The 15,658-nt window shown below is 38.2% G+C and overlaps 1 protein-coding gene across 2 annotated transcripts in view; it reads left to right on the forward strand.

Annotated features, from left to right (window-relative positions):
- LOC126092001 (ATP-dependent RNA helicase me31b) overlaps positions 1 to 14,947 on the forward strand; it is a 46,020-nt gene extending 31,073 nt beyond the window's left edge. For both annotated transcript variants that reach the window (XM_049907376.1, XM_049907375.1), the window contains exons 8-11: positions 9,835 to 9,963; positions 12,554 to 12,734; positions 12,817 to 13,028; positions 13,138 to 14,947. In XM_049907376.1, coding sequence (XP_049763333.1) covers positions 9,835 to 9,963; positions 12,554 to 12,734; positions 12,817 to 13,028; positions 13,138 to 13,215 — 600 coding nt within the window. In that variant the 3' untranslated portion in view covers positions 13,216 to 14,947. The remainder of the gene's footprint in view (positions 1 to 9,834; positions 9,964 to 12,553; positions 12,735 to 12,816; positions 13,029 to 13,137) is intronic.
- The last annotated feature ends 711 nt before the right edge of the window (positions 14,948 to 15,658 follow it).

Genomic DNA, 15,658 nt, shown 5'->3' on the forward strand with positions numbered 1-15,658 from the left:
GTTTGCGGACATACATGTAAATTAACAGCACAGCACACATAAACATGCATGTATACGTATTAGTTGTAAATAAGCTGGAAAACAGTAATGCAAGCAAAGAGGTAGAAAAGTTTACTCCCATATGTCTTTAAGCTGACTTCCCTGACCCCGGGTTCCATACCTCAAATTGTTCAGTGGAGCATTCTCTTTCATGTTACATTTTTGCACGCTATTAAGGAAACACCCAATAGAATGGACCAAGGAGTATGGGTTACCACTTTGTCAGGTAGTCATACAAAGGGGAAAAGATCTTGACTAATCAGCATTTATTTTAATGGCCTTTGAAATGACACTGTTCAGACTTTCAGTATTTTCAAGAAAATATAAGTTAATACAAGCTGTAGCCTAACTTGATAATGGGAAACACAGAATTTGAGGAAGTCACTCAGATTTCAGATCATGAAAATTGTCAGCAATATTAGAGGTAGTTACAGGAACTAAACATAAAATCAAAGCATTGAAGAGAAAGCAGCTCAAGTAAGTCATAGAACCAGTTGTTAATTCTGTGTATAAGGCAGGGGAAGAAAGCAACTGGGTGGATGGAAAAAGAAAAGCCGGCTGGTGTGGCCAAGCAGTTCTAGGCGCTTCAGTCTGGAAACGTGCGACCGCTATGGTCGCAGGTGCGAATCCTGCCTCGGGCATGGATGTGTGATGTTCTTAGGTTAGTTAGGATTAAGTAGTTCTAAGTTCTAGGGGACTGATGACTCAGATGTTAAGTCCCATAGTGCTCAGAGCCATTTGAAAAAGAAAAATACAAATAGAACTGTTCTGAAACTGGGACATAAAAATCATTCTTTCATGATCACATTTGGTGTTTCCGTTACCACATCAATGTTAGTTATGTGCAAAATAAAATGTCAATTTGATTGTACAAGGATCTGTCTTAAGGAGATCAGGAGTGAAAATGCATTTCTAACATTCAATAACTATCAGTTTATGAACATTCATAAACTGCTGTCCTCAGATTAACTTTTTTATGGCTACATTACAAATTTCATGATGCATCACAAAAATCAGATTTCACATTACTTTGCCAGAAAGAGATTTTGCGTTACTGTTATTGGGAAATTTCCCTGTCCCTAACCATAGCATCTGAAACAGTAGGTTTAGTATCACATTATTGCACTGAGAAAAGAGCTTTTAGTGTAAAAACTTTCAAAAAAATTTGGGTGATCCAAGGAGATATGCATACGGGTAATTACTGAGAGGCAAGGAAATGGATCACAGAATGGAATGGGGTGGAGTGGAAGATATAATTGTGACTTCAGTTGGGGGGAAAAGGTGAAGCAGGACATTTCGGCCAGGTAAATGTTTGAAAGATGAACCTGTAATTTAGAGATGTCTACATCCACAGATAGTCCACAAGCCACTGTATAATCCCATGTGGAATATTAAGGCAGCCATGTCCATCATTTATATATGGATGCAGAAGAAGAATGACTGTCATCTCCCATCAAATGCTCATGATCGTTATGTGAGATAAACAATGGTTGCAGCAGAACAGTTAATTTTCTTCCTCAAACACAGGTAGTCAAAACTTATCCAATTGTGTATTAAGGTGCAATAGTAGCATCTTGTTTGCAGTTTCCTATACAGGTGCTCCACACATCCCCAGATTGTCAACAAATGGTCTTTTCCTAGTAAGGATCTTAAATTATAATCCAGCTCATATCATTTCTTTATGTAATCTCTGATTATGAATATGTACAGGTGAGACTTGCTCAAGATGTTACTCAGTAATCTTGCAACTAGATACTACATGGCTATTTCTTTATTGGAGGCATAATCTGATATTTATCCACATTTAAGGAAAGCTGTCATTCTTTCAGTGTTTCAAACAATTAGTAGTTAATGTGTTTCATTTTGGAAATCTAGGAAAACAGAATCAACATGTTTACTTGAGACTAATGTTCACAAGATATTGTGCAATAATGAAGCAATGTAGCTTTCATGCTAGTGTTAAAGAACCTGTTCTGATTCTATGAGACTCATGTTTCCAACTTGGAATGTCTTTGTGCTATTTTGCCAAACACTGTAATTTTGAGACACTGGCTGTGTGCAAAATACAGGTTGATTCTTCCAGAGAAGAAAATAGAAACCAGCCACTTTTAGTTATGCCATTTATACATTTAAGTTGCATCCACCATTTCTGTTTTGGAACAGACAAGTTCATCAGGTTAATGTTAACATGTAAACAGTAAAAGATATTTAACATCAACAACCATCTAATGTTTAACATGTAGGTTCAAAACGTGTAACATGTAACAGTGTGTGTGTGTGTGTGTGTGTGTGTGTGTGTGTGTGTGTGTGTATAGCGTTATTAAAAGGTGGTTGCTATTCCCTTCTCCCCAAGTCAGCCTGTGTAATCTCATATTAGAGCACAGAATATGCTTTAAAATGGTCACAAATTGACATCATAAATACTAGTTTTTAATTCTTAGTGTCTGATCATTTTGTTTCATCTTGGTTATGGGGGGGGGGGGGGGCTGTTACTACACAAGAAATTCTAGATACGTATGAGCTAAGAAAGAGATCACTTTGGCAATGCATGAAATGTAATGTGGTGCCCTGCTAACATTAAGTGGTTTCACTTAATACCAGAGTTGCTTGTATCAGTATCACCTTTGTTTGTGCAGCAGTGACACATTGGTATTTCAGTGTCTTCAATTAAAAAATACATTTTAAATGCAGAATTTAAAATATTCTGCTTGTTTTTGTCTTCTGTTTAAACACTCGCCCATGAGAGAATGGAAGGTTTGGACATTTGCATTGATTTTACGTATGATAACAATGTCCTAAGATTTTCTCGTAGAACACTAGGATCTAACAGAGTATTCTTGTAGGCTTCTTTTATAGCCCTTTTTGTGGAGGCACAAATTAATATGTATTAAGTTTTTGCAATTAGTTTTGCTGTAGTCCAGTTCATAGCAAGACTAGTAACTGATTATTGCAACAATTTCCTAAATTGTAGCATAAAACCAAGGTGGCATTATGTCTTTTAATATTGTAATTATTCATCTCGACTCCAAATTTACCAGATTAGAGATAAAGCAAGTAATGCGGTGGAAGGAGAGTAAACAGTGTTAGAAAACTGACTGAAGTAGCATGGATGTGTAAAGTTGAAGTATGTGTATTCATGGATATTGAATAAGTGTGTTGGTAAAACAATTAAGTCCTTAGATTTAAATCAGTGTTTTTTATAATCTATAAATAACTAGGTAATAGATCTTTATATACCCACACACTAATAATGTGTATGTAGCCCACAGCATTCCATATCAAATGGATTTGTGAAATAATTACTCAGTATGTATTATAAGTGTACAATGTGTGTCACTAAAACTTGGAAAAGTCCCGATATGATCAGGGAGTTATCATGATGTGGTAGCTCTCCACACGCCCCCCACCCCCACCCCTCCCCCTTTCCATGCAGGGTCCCATTTTTACCTGAAGGGCATGCTTTTGAAGGTATAAGGCCTGCGAAGTTTCTCCACCCCTACTGAACTGCCATTACAATCGAAAAGACTTCGATTTCCAATCAAATTAGCCTACAGTTCTACAGTTAACAAGGCACAATGACACACTTCAAAATATTTTATCATCAACCTCAGACTCCTACCTCACTGTCAGCTATACATAGCTCTAGAGTAGGAAATTCGAAAATTTGTTCATATGTAGCCCAGATAACAAAATGAAAAGGCTTGTTTATAAACAAGCATTGTAAATAGCTGGAACATTTTCAATAAAAAATTAACCTGTTACACTGTAAAGTTCACGCTTTTATTCCAACTGCCACACAATCTCACATAAACTCCATGAGTGAAGCCAGATGCTCCAGCTAGTTAATTATATAACATTTACAAAGTCTTCAGATAAAACATTTGTAAAGCCATAGTCATCACTATGGAATTCTTCTTTGAAGATTCCTGCTGTCAGTAGTCTTGTCAGTCTGTTGACTCCACATCATCCCGATACCCAACTTGCTTCATTCCTGTCTTTCCTGGCCCTCAGGGGGCTCATTTCTTTCATGGGGCCCCGAGCTATTGTAGCCCGTTCCTCGTTCACCCTGCCCCTCCCTCTCTAGCCTTGCTCCTTCCCCTCAGTGTTCCGATTTGTATTGACCTGGCTACTTACTTGGTTCCTTGTATTGCTTTTAATTTTGTTCCTCCTGCCTGTTTTTTAATTCTTTTCAGCATTTAGGTCCCTGCTTGAGGTGTGACCTCCACTTCTAAATCTTCCCCAAATGGCTCACACTAGAAACAGAACAACTCCTTCCTTAGCATCAATGGTGTGGATTCCGCTCCTCTCTTCCTTCCCTGCTATAGCCTCCCTTAACCCTGCTAGGTCACCAGCACGTGTAGCCAGTGTGTGTGGTGTGGCTGTTATGTACCCATCAGGCTTAGTCCCCTGACAACACAGGGATTATATTACTGATACCTGAACTATTCCCCCCAAAGTATTCCAAGGTGTGGTTACTTGTCTTCCTCAGGCATCTGAACTTCCCAGCAATGGCCACCATGTCAGGCAGCCTTTGCTGTGGCTACCCCATATTCGCCACGTAAAGACTACACGTATACAGAAGCTTAATGCTATCTGCCTCCTGACTGATGCATCTTGGGGTGCAGACCAAGCTGCTACTCTCAATCTTCACCATGTTCTGGTCTTTTCCAGACTAATTATGGTTGTAGGGTTTGACTCGGCAGCTCTTTCCACTATGCAAATACTTGACCCTTCTACCATTGTGGGGTGTCTGGCTATTGATGCCTTTCACACTAGTCGTGTTACTTCTCACAGAAGTGGGGATTTGCCCTCTACAAATATGACAGAGCCAACTCGTGGTTTCCCATGCAATCGCCATTTACCAGTTCCCTGGCCATCCCATGTACCCTGTCCTCTTTGCAGAGGGATGATGTCTCCCTCCTGATAACCACCCACAGGTGGGATTGTTGGTTGGAATGTCTCACTTCCCCCATCAGGATCTCTCTCCACTCACTGGAATGTGTCCTGTGTATTTCTCCCACATTCCCCCTTGGATGGTGCCTAGACCACAGATTAGGACCAACCTTTTCCAGGGTCCTAAGGTCTCTGTTGCACTTACGGCTTTCTGGCGTCTTGTACATGCCATTTTCGTAGAGTTGTAGTGTGCCACTGTCTTCTACATAGACAGTAGATAAGGCGGGATAAGCTTTCAAGTCTCCTACTGGCTTAGAACACCATTTATTGCCAGAATCATGTAGTCTGTTCACAGAATGGCTTCTAGCCATTCAAAGCTCACCATTTTGTGTCAGGCCTCCCTCCACAATATTCTAATTTGTATTGATTCAGTGAGCAGCCTGCAGGCTGTTGACCGATGCTGCTCTCATTGCCCTTTGGCCTCTGCTACCCATGACCTCTCTAAACTTGGCTGTGTTGCATGCTCAGTTGTCTTTCTCTGGGTCTCAAGTCTTGGGGCCATCCCAGGGAATGAACTGGCTGACTACTTGGCTAGAGAAACAGATGCATACCTCCATTCTCTTCCATGATTCCAACTGCAGAGATGCAGATGTACGTCAAATCTCTTTGTCCGAAAGTGGAATGACATCTGGTGAGCTACTGCTTGCAATGATACTCTCTGCAGAGTGTCTACTGCAGTTTGATGTTTTCCCTTCTGTTCCTCATGGAAGAAGTCCACTGTCTTATGGTGTCTACATATTGGTCATACCAGGCTCAATCTGTTTCCTCTTGAGTAACAAATCACCCCCACAATACGGTTGTGGAGCCAGACTGATGGTATCAGATATTTTGGTGGAATGTCACATTCTTTTGGCCTTTAGTATTAAGTATAGTGTTCCAGATTGCTTAAATTTAATATTAGCAGATGATTCACAGGTGGTTGAACTGGTCCTCAGTTTCCTCCCTGTAAGTGGTTTTTATTTTCAGATACAAGGTTTTGCTTTGCTCCTGGATCCGGGGCAAGGTGCTTGTGGTTGGAGCCTCTCTTCATGTTGTCTCCGTCTGGGACCCATGACCACACCTCCTTGCAAAGACTGCTCTTTTATCCCACTGTTTTCCAAGTTTTTAGAGTTGGGCTACCCTTTTATAGCTTCTGTGTGTTTTAACTCCATCACTTTATAGTCTGTCTCCTCCACTTTCAGCGGACCCTGTCTCTTCCATGTGTGACTTTGGAATCGCGTCACTGAAGACTTCACTATTCACTCACGGACCCCCTTCAATTGATCAATCAATCACTCTTTCCTATTATCCTTTTAGTATACTTCATCCTTTTTGATTGGATGACACACTAATCTAATCTAGTCAGACTGATTTCAACAAGTAAGGGCCTTGTCAGTTCTTGGTGATCACTAATATATGCTTCAGTCTTCTGCATGGTAATTGCACAGGCCTTCTCAACAGCATTGTTGCAGCAGTTTTAAGGCCTGCTAATGAACTGGAGTAGTTCACCACCACAGTGCCTCAGTGTGTTATCCTTCTACATTCTTTTGACCTGTGGAGTGATCTAGCTATTTGAGAAGGGAGCAGCAGTTTGATTTTGCACCATGCTACAACTGGGTATTCATCATCACAAAGCACTGCTGAGGAGGGGGGGGGGGGGAAACTGTGCAACCCACACCATAGTCTTCATATAGATACTTTATTCCATACTGTATTAACTGTATGGGCAATGAGGTGACATGCTGAGGGTAGAAAGTTTAAAATAGAAAACCTGTGTAAAAAGTTATTCCATTGCAGTATTTGTAGATATTTAATTACTAGTGTCAGAACCATTAAGATTTTCAAATGGTAGCTTGTGTTAAAATAGATAAGAATATTGACGTGGTATCAACAGCCATTTGACAATGGCTGTTAGATGAAAGCCACTTGCATAATTTACGCTAGATTGCAGTTATCAGTTCTAAGCATCCATGTTCCTCATGCATGATTCCTACCAACCTTTCTTTAAATGATAGTTATTATCTTTACTTTTCTTGAGATCCAGCATCAAATGTCTTTGGTTCGTGTTATTCATTCAGTCATCCATCTTGAGTACATGTTCCATGTGTTGTACTGTGTGTTTTAATTTTGTTGTGCTGGAGTGAACAGAGTATCTTACACTCAAGCTTGTTTCGTGATCAGTTAGTTATTTGCCTTGGTGATTACAGATATGCATCTCCCCATTGCTCACTGAACAAACATAAAGGGTGTTAATGAATTTTGCATTAAAAGTTCTGGTCTCACTGCCATAAAAGGACGACTGTTCAAACCTGTGTTTGGCCATCCTTATTTCCCTGAATTGCTTCAGGCAAATGCTAGGTTGGTTCCTTGAAAGGGCACAGCCGACTTCCTTCCCTAATCCAATGGCACAAATGATGTCGCTGTTTGGTCACTAACCCCCAAACCAACCAATCACTGCTATAAAGTTAAAATATGTTGATTATAAACTTAAAAAATAACACTTTGTTTGTCTATTTCACACGTGTAATCTTTCAGAAACAGAACTGTCCTAAAGCCAGTAATGAAACTGAATATAATTTAGCTTTGGACCCAAAACCATGAAAACAGTGTCAACCTTTGTTAAAGTAGCTGTACATTCAGTTGGCAATTCAATGTAAGTTTTCTATTTAATCAGCAATTGAAATGACAAGTATTTGGACAGGTCAGGAAAACTGCAGGTGAATCCTGTGGATGTCTTGGGCAGATGGAGGGAATATTTTGAAGAGTTGCTCAATGTAGGTGAAAATGCAATCAGTAATGTTTCAGATTTCGAGGTAGAATGGGATAGGAATTGTGATGGAAATAGGATCACATTTGAGGAAGTGGAAAAAATGGTAAATAGATTGCAGTGCAATAAAGTGGCTGGGGTGGATGAAATTAAGTCGGAACTCGTCAAATACAGTGGAATGTCAGGTCTTAAATGGCTACACAGGATAATTGAAATGGCCTGGGAGTTGGGACAGGTTCCATCAGACTGTACAAAAGCAGTAGTCACACCAATCTTTAAACATGGAAACAGAAAAGATTGTAACAGCTACAGAGGTATCTCTTTAATCAGTGTTGTGGGTAAAATCTTCTCAGGTATTGTTGAAAGGAAAGTGCGAGTATTAGTTGAGGACCAATTAGGTGAAAATCAGTGTGGGTTTAAGCCTCTTAGAGGTTGTCAGGACCAGATCTTTAGCTTACGGCAAATAATGGAGAAGTGTTATGAGTGGAACAGGGAATTGTATCTATGCTTTATAGATCTAGAAAAGGCATATGACCGGGTTCCTAGGAGGAAGTTATTGTCTGTTCTACAAGATTATGGAATAGGAGGCAAACTTTTGCTAGCAATTAAAGGTCTTTACATGGATAGTCAGGCAGCAGTTAGAGTTGATGGTAAATTGAGTTCATGGTTCAGAGTAGTTTCAGGGGTAAGACAAGACTGCAATCTGTCTCCACTGTTGTTCATATTATTTATGGATCATATGTTGAAAACAATAGACTGGCTGGGTGAGATTAAGATATGTGAACACAAAATAAGCAGTCTTGCATATGCGGATGACTTAGTTGTGATGGCAGATTCGATTGAAAGTTTGCAAAGTAATATTTCAGAGCTAGATCAGAAATGTAAGGACTATGGTATGAAGATTAGCATCTCCAAAACGAAAGTAATGTCAGTGGGAAAGAAATACAAACGGATTGAGTGCCAAATAGGAGGAACAAAGTTAGAACAGGTGGTCGGTTTCAAGTACTTAGGATGCATATTCTCACAGGATGGCAACATAGTGAAAGAACTAGAAGCGAGGTGTAGCAAAGCTAATGCAGTTAGCGCTCAGCTACGATCTACTCTCTTCTGCAAGAAGGAAGTCAGTACCAAGACTAAGTTATCTGTGCACCGTTCAATCTTTCGACCAACTTAGTTGTATGGGAGTGAAAGCTGGGTGGATTCAGGTTACCTTATCAACAAGGTTGAGGTTACGGATATGAAAGTAGCTAGAATGATTGCAGGTACTAGTAGATGGGAACAATGGCAGGAGGGTGTCCACAATGAGGAAATCAAAGAAAAACTGGGAATGAACTCTATAGATGTAGCAGTCAGGATGAACAGGCTTAGATGGTGGGATCATGTTACACGCATGGGAGAAGCAAGGTTACCCAAGAGACTCATGGGTTCAGCAGTAGAGGGTAGGAGGAGTCGGGGCAGACCAAGGAGAAGGTACCTGAATTCGGTTAAGAATGATTTTGAAGTAATAGGTTTAACATCAGAAGAGGCACCAATTCTAGCACTGAATAGGGGATCATGGAGGAACTGTATAAGGGGGGCTATGCTCCAGACTGAACGCTGAAAGGCGTAATCAGTCTATGATGATGATGATGATGATGATGATGATGATGATGATGATGATGATCTGCTGTCATTCTTTCTGGTGAAAGTGATGTTCTTACTTACTGTAACAATTGTATCAGTCTTTTGACTGCCTGTTCCTTGATGTGTGTGTAAGTAATGAAATTTTGTCTGTCAGTGCTTGTAATAGTTGTATGTTTATGCTTGTAATACTTGTATGTTTAGATAAATTATTTATAAAGATATGACTGGAAGAAAACTGCAGGTCCATAGTATGTTTCCAAAAATATCTCAACAGGGCAAGAGTTATGTCAGGAACTTGATTATTTATGTTGAGTACAAACTACTAAACCATGGACTGCATATGAGTAAATGATTCTAGACAAACTGAGTAAAATGAATCATCACCATTCCTTCCTTACTTACTCACTCATTCACTCACTCACACACTCACTCACTCTGTCTCTCTCATATATATTTTTTACTTTCTTTTCCAGGAAAAACACTTACGGAAACCATATGAGATTAACTTAATGGAAGAACTTACCTTAAAGGGTGTCACACAGTACTACGCCTTCGTACAAGAGAGACAGAAGGTTCATTGCCTCAACACATTGTTTTCCAAGGTAATTTGGTCACACTACCGTAGACTATGTTAAGGATAAGTGTAATAGTTCTTAATAAGAAAGTGTTCGGACAGTGCTAGAATTTAATGCTTTAACCTTGAAGTTACTTGTGATAGCGGGCCAGGGTGGCCGAGCAGTTCTAGGTGCTACAGTCTGGAACTGCTACAGTCGCAGTTATGGATGTGTGTGATGTCCTTAGGTTAGTTAGGTTTAAGTAGTTTTAAGTTCTAGGGGACTGATGACCTCAGCAGTTAAGTCCCATAGTGCTCAGAGCCATTTGAACCATTTTACTTGTGATAGATTTTTGAAGAATAAGTTTTATGAAATAGCTATAACTAGTACACAGCATGGAAAACTCGTGCAGTTGTAGAGGGATTGGTAGCCTAGTGTGTTCTCCATCCTGCATGAAATAACAAATTTCATTAGGTATAGTGCAGTGAAAAGATTGCTGTGTAATGTTCATACCTGTCAGTGGAAAAAGTCTGAATATTCATGTTGTGCTAATTTCATACCACAATGCTATTTTTCTGTTGTGTAGACTGTTCCAAAAGTTCATGTACCCTGATAAATGTACCCATGTTCCATCAGAAAGCCTCCCAGCATCACCCACTCAATCTTACAAACTGTTACAGCCAGTTGAAATACTGGTACCAGGCAGTGGGCTCTGAATGGGTCTGTACTATTATTACTTTGTAAGGCTCGTTTGGGCTCATTTCTGCAAACTGATGTTAGGCAAATAAGTGCTAATGATGCAACACTCCTCAGACTTATTGCAAGGCTGCCTCTAACTGGTCTAATTCAACTGGTGTGCTACCCACCAGTATGTTGGAGTAACAATCTGGATGGGGCAGTGACTGGAGCAGGCCTAAAAGAGTATGGCCTTCTGAAAATACTAGACAGCATTTCTTATACATGAAATACTTGCATCTTAGGTCTCATAATTATAGTCATTTGTGGCTGATCTGCAGCCTTGTATAAGGTTTTGTTGCAAGTCTTTGAAGTTCAATAGAAGTAAATTTTTAACGAGTTCTTAATTATAAACTATCCTTAAAAAGTGGTTATTACTTTGCCAGGACATGCCCACATTGCAGCTTAAATTTCAGTAACTACCTTAGTTTAAAGGAGAGGTAACCAACTTGCAACTTGAAGTTAGTAGGTTAGCAGATTATTGCTATTCCATTATTGGTCTACTGTGAGTAGTTGCAGCAACAGCATGCAGACACATTTTCACCCAAATGTTCATTTTCTTTACTCCAGTGTTCATTGTGGATATCAGATCAGTTCAGTTATGAGCTTTGTAACCTTAACTGTCCAGTATGTTCACCTGATAGTTGAACACTCTGTGAAATTTGTTAACCATCCCTCCAGCTGACTGCATTACAAGTAAAGAGCACTTCGTGGCACTCTGCTTAACACAATTAATTCATAAACTTATCACCAACATGAGTACATCAAAACAGCAAGTGTGACTATGTGAAGAAAGTTTGCTCCACATTGTTGTTTATAAGTTTGCATCTCTGCTGTTATTCTCATGGTGAACTGAAATGTTACAGTTCGGCTTCAGACAATGACCTAGGGAGGGATCACATAATTTAGTATGCAAACAATAGAATTTGAAAATGATCTGAGGACAAAATCAGTTCTTCAAAATATTGTGCAATGGGACTAAGTGGATATCCTATTTCCCTTCACTTGGTCCTCCTTTCTTGTCTTTTTAAAAGTTCTGTAATATTTTCCCAAGTCAGTAATACTGCCTTTCCAACATTCAAAATTCATCTCACCAGGTTTCAAAATAAAAATTAGAAACATATGCCACATAAACCATCAGAAGAAGATTGTTTAGCAGATCTCAAACGAAACAAGTAATACTGATTTTGTTAGTTAAAGTTAAACTTCATGCAATCTTAAATGCATTTGAACAATTGGATAGCCCTGCAGTCAAAAATTGCCCAAAAACAAAAAGTGCAAAAAGGTCACAATCCATTTCCAGTTAAGTTTGATATTGTGTCCTAGCCATATCACCTTCAAATTGTTGTCATGACTGATTCATAGCCACTGCTTGTTTCTATGTGACTAAAATGGGCATTAAAGGGCCTTTTTATCCACTGATTGAAGATGCTTTTATTCACTCCTTCATTGAAGTGTTACAGATGTTTATGCAGATGTGGCATTATTTTCATAAAGTTTGCAGTGAAATAAAAAGGCAGCATATTGCAGAGTTGTTAATCTGGCAACCAGTTAAGTGATGGTAAAAGTTCCATTTACGGATGGACTGATACTTGGTAATTAAGATATTGTTTTTAGAAGTTAATTACTTCAGCACCTATAAATGGTAGTGTTACTGATAAAAGTGGTAGTTCCAAAGTTCTAGTAACAGTTTAATTTTGGAACTTCCAGTAACTCTAAATTTCATTTATTCATTATTTCTTTTGTATAAATTCATAATTCTGAAACCAGCTTTTCAGATTTTTATAGAAAGTTCTACTTGCCAAAATTAGACTTAAAACTTGTGTGAAAGAGCTCTTTTCGGAATTTAGAGATTTTTCGCTTTTGAACTTCTTGTTGATACATAATTTTTTGTTGTATTTAGTTGCAGATAAACCAGAGCATAATTTTTTGCAATTCAACACAACGTGTAGAGTTGCTTGCCAAGAAAATAACTGAATTGGGCTATTGTTGTTATTACATTCATGCTAAAATGGCGCAAGCACATCGCAATCGTGTTTTCCACGACTTCAGAGCAGGCTTGTGCAGAAATCTTGTGTGTTCAGGTAATCATTCTATCAATTGACACTGACTTTGTCAGTGTTAGGTGTATGGAATAAACTAAGTATTTTCCACTTTCTTTTACAGATCTGTTCACAAGAGGTATAGATGTTCAGGCTGTGAATGTAGTAATAAATTTCGATTTCCCAAAGATGGCCGAAACTTACTTGCACCGAATCGGTAGGTCAGGAAGATTTGGCCATCTCGGAATAGCAATAAATCTTATTACTTATGAAGATAGATTTGCACTACATCGTATTGAACAGGAACTAGGTACAGAGATCAAACCTATACCCAAGGTGAGAAAACAGTGATCACAGCTTAGTGACAAGAGTACACTATTTTAAATAAATTTAGTCACACAGTGAGTATTCATCTAAAATATTTTAAAATAACTTATTTTTGCAGGTGATTGATCCCTCGCTGTATGTTGCAACGAAAATTGAAGACACTCAGGGAATTGATGAGTCAAATGTGAGCAAATAGACTCAGTTTTGATTTCATTTTCAGTGCCAGTAATGTGGTAACAGTGCTGGACACTTAGATACAAAGTGAAGTTTTTGTTTCGTTTCGTCTTTTCCCATTGTACATACTACAGAATCATTACTTCCTCATAGTGCAGGCCGAAATGAACTTGCGTCCTGGTGGAGGAAACAGTTTCATTTGAATATTTTCCACTTTTTGTGGAATGTGAATAGACGGTGTGAATTTTTGTTTAGACTTTTTATACGATTTATATAGTGTATGACGCTATCTACACTCGTGGAGTGACCGAAGAAATTTCTAGATTGTTATTTGCTTTGTTCTCACAGTGGATCAGTTGTATTGCTGAACATTCTAACGAATAATGAGTCATAATTTTTATTTTAACTAAATATATTCTGGAATTTCCAATTCGATCCACTGCCAGAACTACAAAGAGTGAATAGTTTTGTAAATTTATTTTTATATATACATTGTCGATTGGCTATGGAAAGTCTTTCAGGAGAATGAAGCACACCAGGTGACAGCTGCTTTTTGCTATGCATGTAACCTAACATCTTACCCCCGATAACACCTTTTGGATCTCGATGCATAACATCTGTGCAGCAAAGTCATTCTGAATGAAAGCACACTTGAAGAATTTTCCATAGCCAGATATTGAGTGCAAATTTTGAAATGACTGGATAATCTGTCCGTTAAAAATCAGAACTCAAATCATAGTGCAAGCAATATTGTCTTTATTGTAGAACAAAGATCTTTCACTTTCTGAAGATCTTTAATTTTGAAGGACTACTGTATTTTCTTGTTGTGAAACGTGTAGTGTGAGACATGTAAATAAGTAATAGTCTGAAATTACGGAGATGCAAATGTGTGTGAAAATGTCGCTGGAAGGAGTTTCTTTCATTTAGTTTATTATAAAGCGGTTAAGTTCTTCAGTGTCAGAAATGACACAGATACTGCATTGTTTGGAATGTGTGATTGTGCTGTGAGTATTTGTGTATGTGAAGAAAAATGCTGTTCAAGAATTCAGGGAAACTCGGAGCCTCTAAGCAAATACGAGGTTCTATACTGAAGCTTGAAGTGTGAGTAATGAGTACCTGTAGAGATCCAAAGCACACAAGGCTTCAGTGCAGCAAGCCTTAGAAATCCAGTTACTGACCGGGGAGTGGATTTCTGTCAATAAGCTGCACACAAAAAATTGAAGATTAATACTTCAGACACTGTGTGTCAAATGCCTACATACCAAAATTACCTCTTCAGATTTTATCACCACAGCTTTCCTTTGCGTGTCATTGGTTTGATTTGTATGAAAAGAAAAAATTACATAAAACTCCTCAGAAGAATCAGAAATCACTTTACAGAGATTACAGTATATGTGCATTACATTGTTTTCCTTCTTCAGTTCAATGGCCATTGGGTAAAAATGGGTTTCACAAATAAAGGGCATTTAAAAAATTATCAAAATTTACTATTTTGGCCAGGAATTTAAAATTTTACATTTTGGCACATTGGCATAAAGAAACTTTAAAATACATAAAATGTGAAGGTATTCAATTGGCTGCATTTTTAGTGGAAAGAAATCTGAAAAATTGTCATATTAAATAGCATCTTAATTAAAATTTTATTTATTCTGTTTGTTACAAATAATACTTTGTTTGTCAAATCTGATATTTCTCTCAAAATGTTTGTTTTATTTGTCAAATCATAAAAACTTCAAAATCAGTTTTCTCAGAAGGTGAATTGAAATAAGAAAAAACAAAAAATATATACATACCTTCACTAACCTGGCAGTTTTTATTATCTACCAATTCCCACCATTTGTATGAGTGTGCATTTCTTTTTAACTGATACGTGTGCATGTGTGTTCTGAAATAGTAATTGCAACAATCCATCAGTAATGCAAAAACAGATAAATCCAATGTTCAGGCCTGGAAGATAACATTGAGAAGGAAAATACTGATGTTACTGAAAAACGAAATCTTACTTTAGTCACATGAATAAAAATAATCTCTGTGGTGAGAGATTAGGAAAATGAAGGAAAGGAAATTGGCCAATGACAGGTTTGGGGCTTACCATCAGGGAAAGGAACCAGAATAAATATTGACAGGTCAAATTTTGGGAGGATAAGTTAACAGAGAAACATAAATAGCATTCAGTGACCTAGAAAGTTCATTTGATATGGTTAGTTATTATTTAAAGCAATGTGTAAAATAGGACCTGACTGGATGGATGGGCAGCTAATTTTCATTACGTATTGGATATTAATGGTAGCAAGGAACAAAAAAATAAGCGGCGTGATGGCTCCCATCTGTCACCTTACTTATTATTTTCAGATCTGCCAGTAATAGTGAAAAACACTGGGATCAAAATTAATGTTCATCAGATTTGCTGAGGACAATGCAATAATGGTAGGCCAGATGAAGAGAATCATGTAGAGGTAACTAAA

Source organism: Schistocerca cancellata, chromosome 7 (genome assembly GCF_023864275.1).
Source record: "Schistocerca cancellata isolate TAMUIC-IGC-003103 chromosome 7, iqSchCanc2.1, whole genome shotgun sequence".
NCBI lineage: Eukaryota > Metazoa > Arthropoda > Insecta > Orthoptera > Acrididae > Schistocerca > Schistocerca cancellata.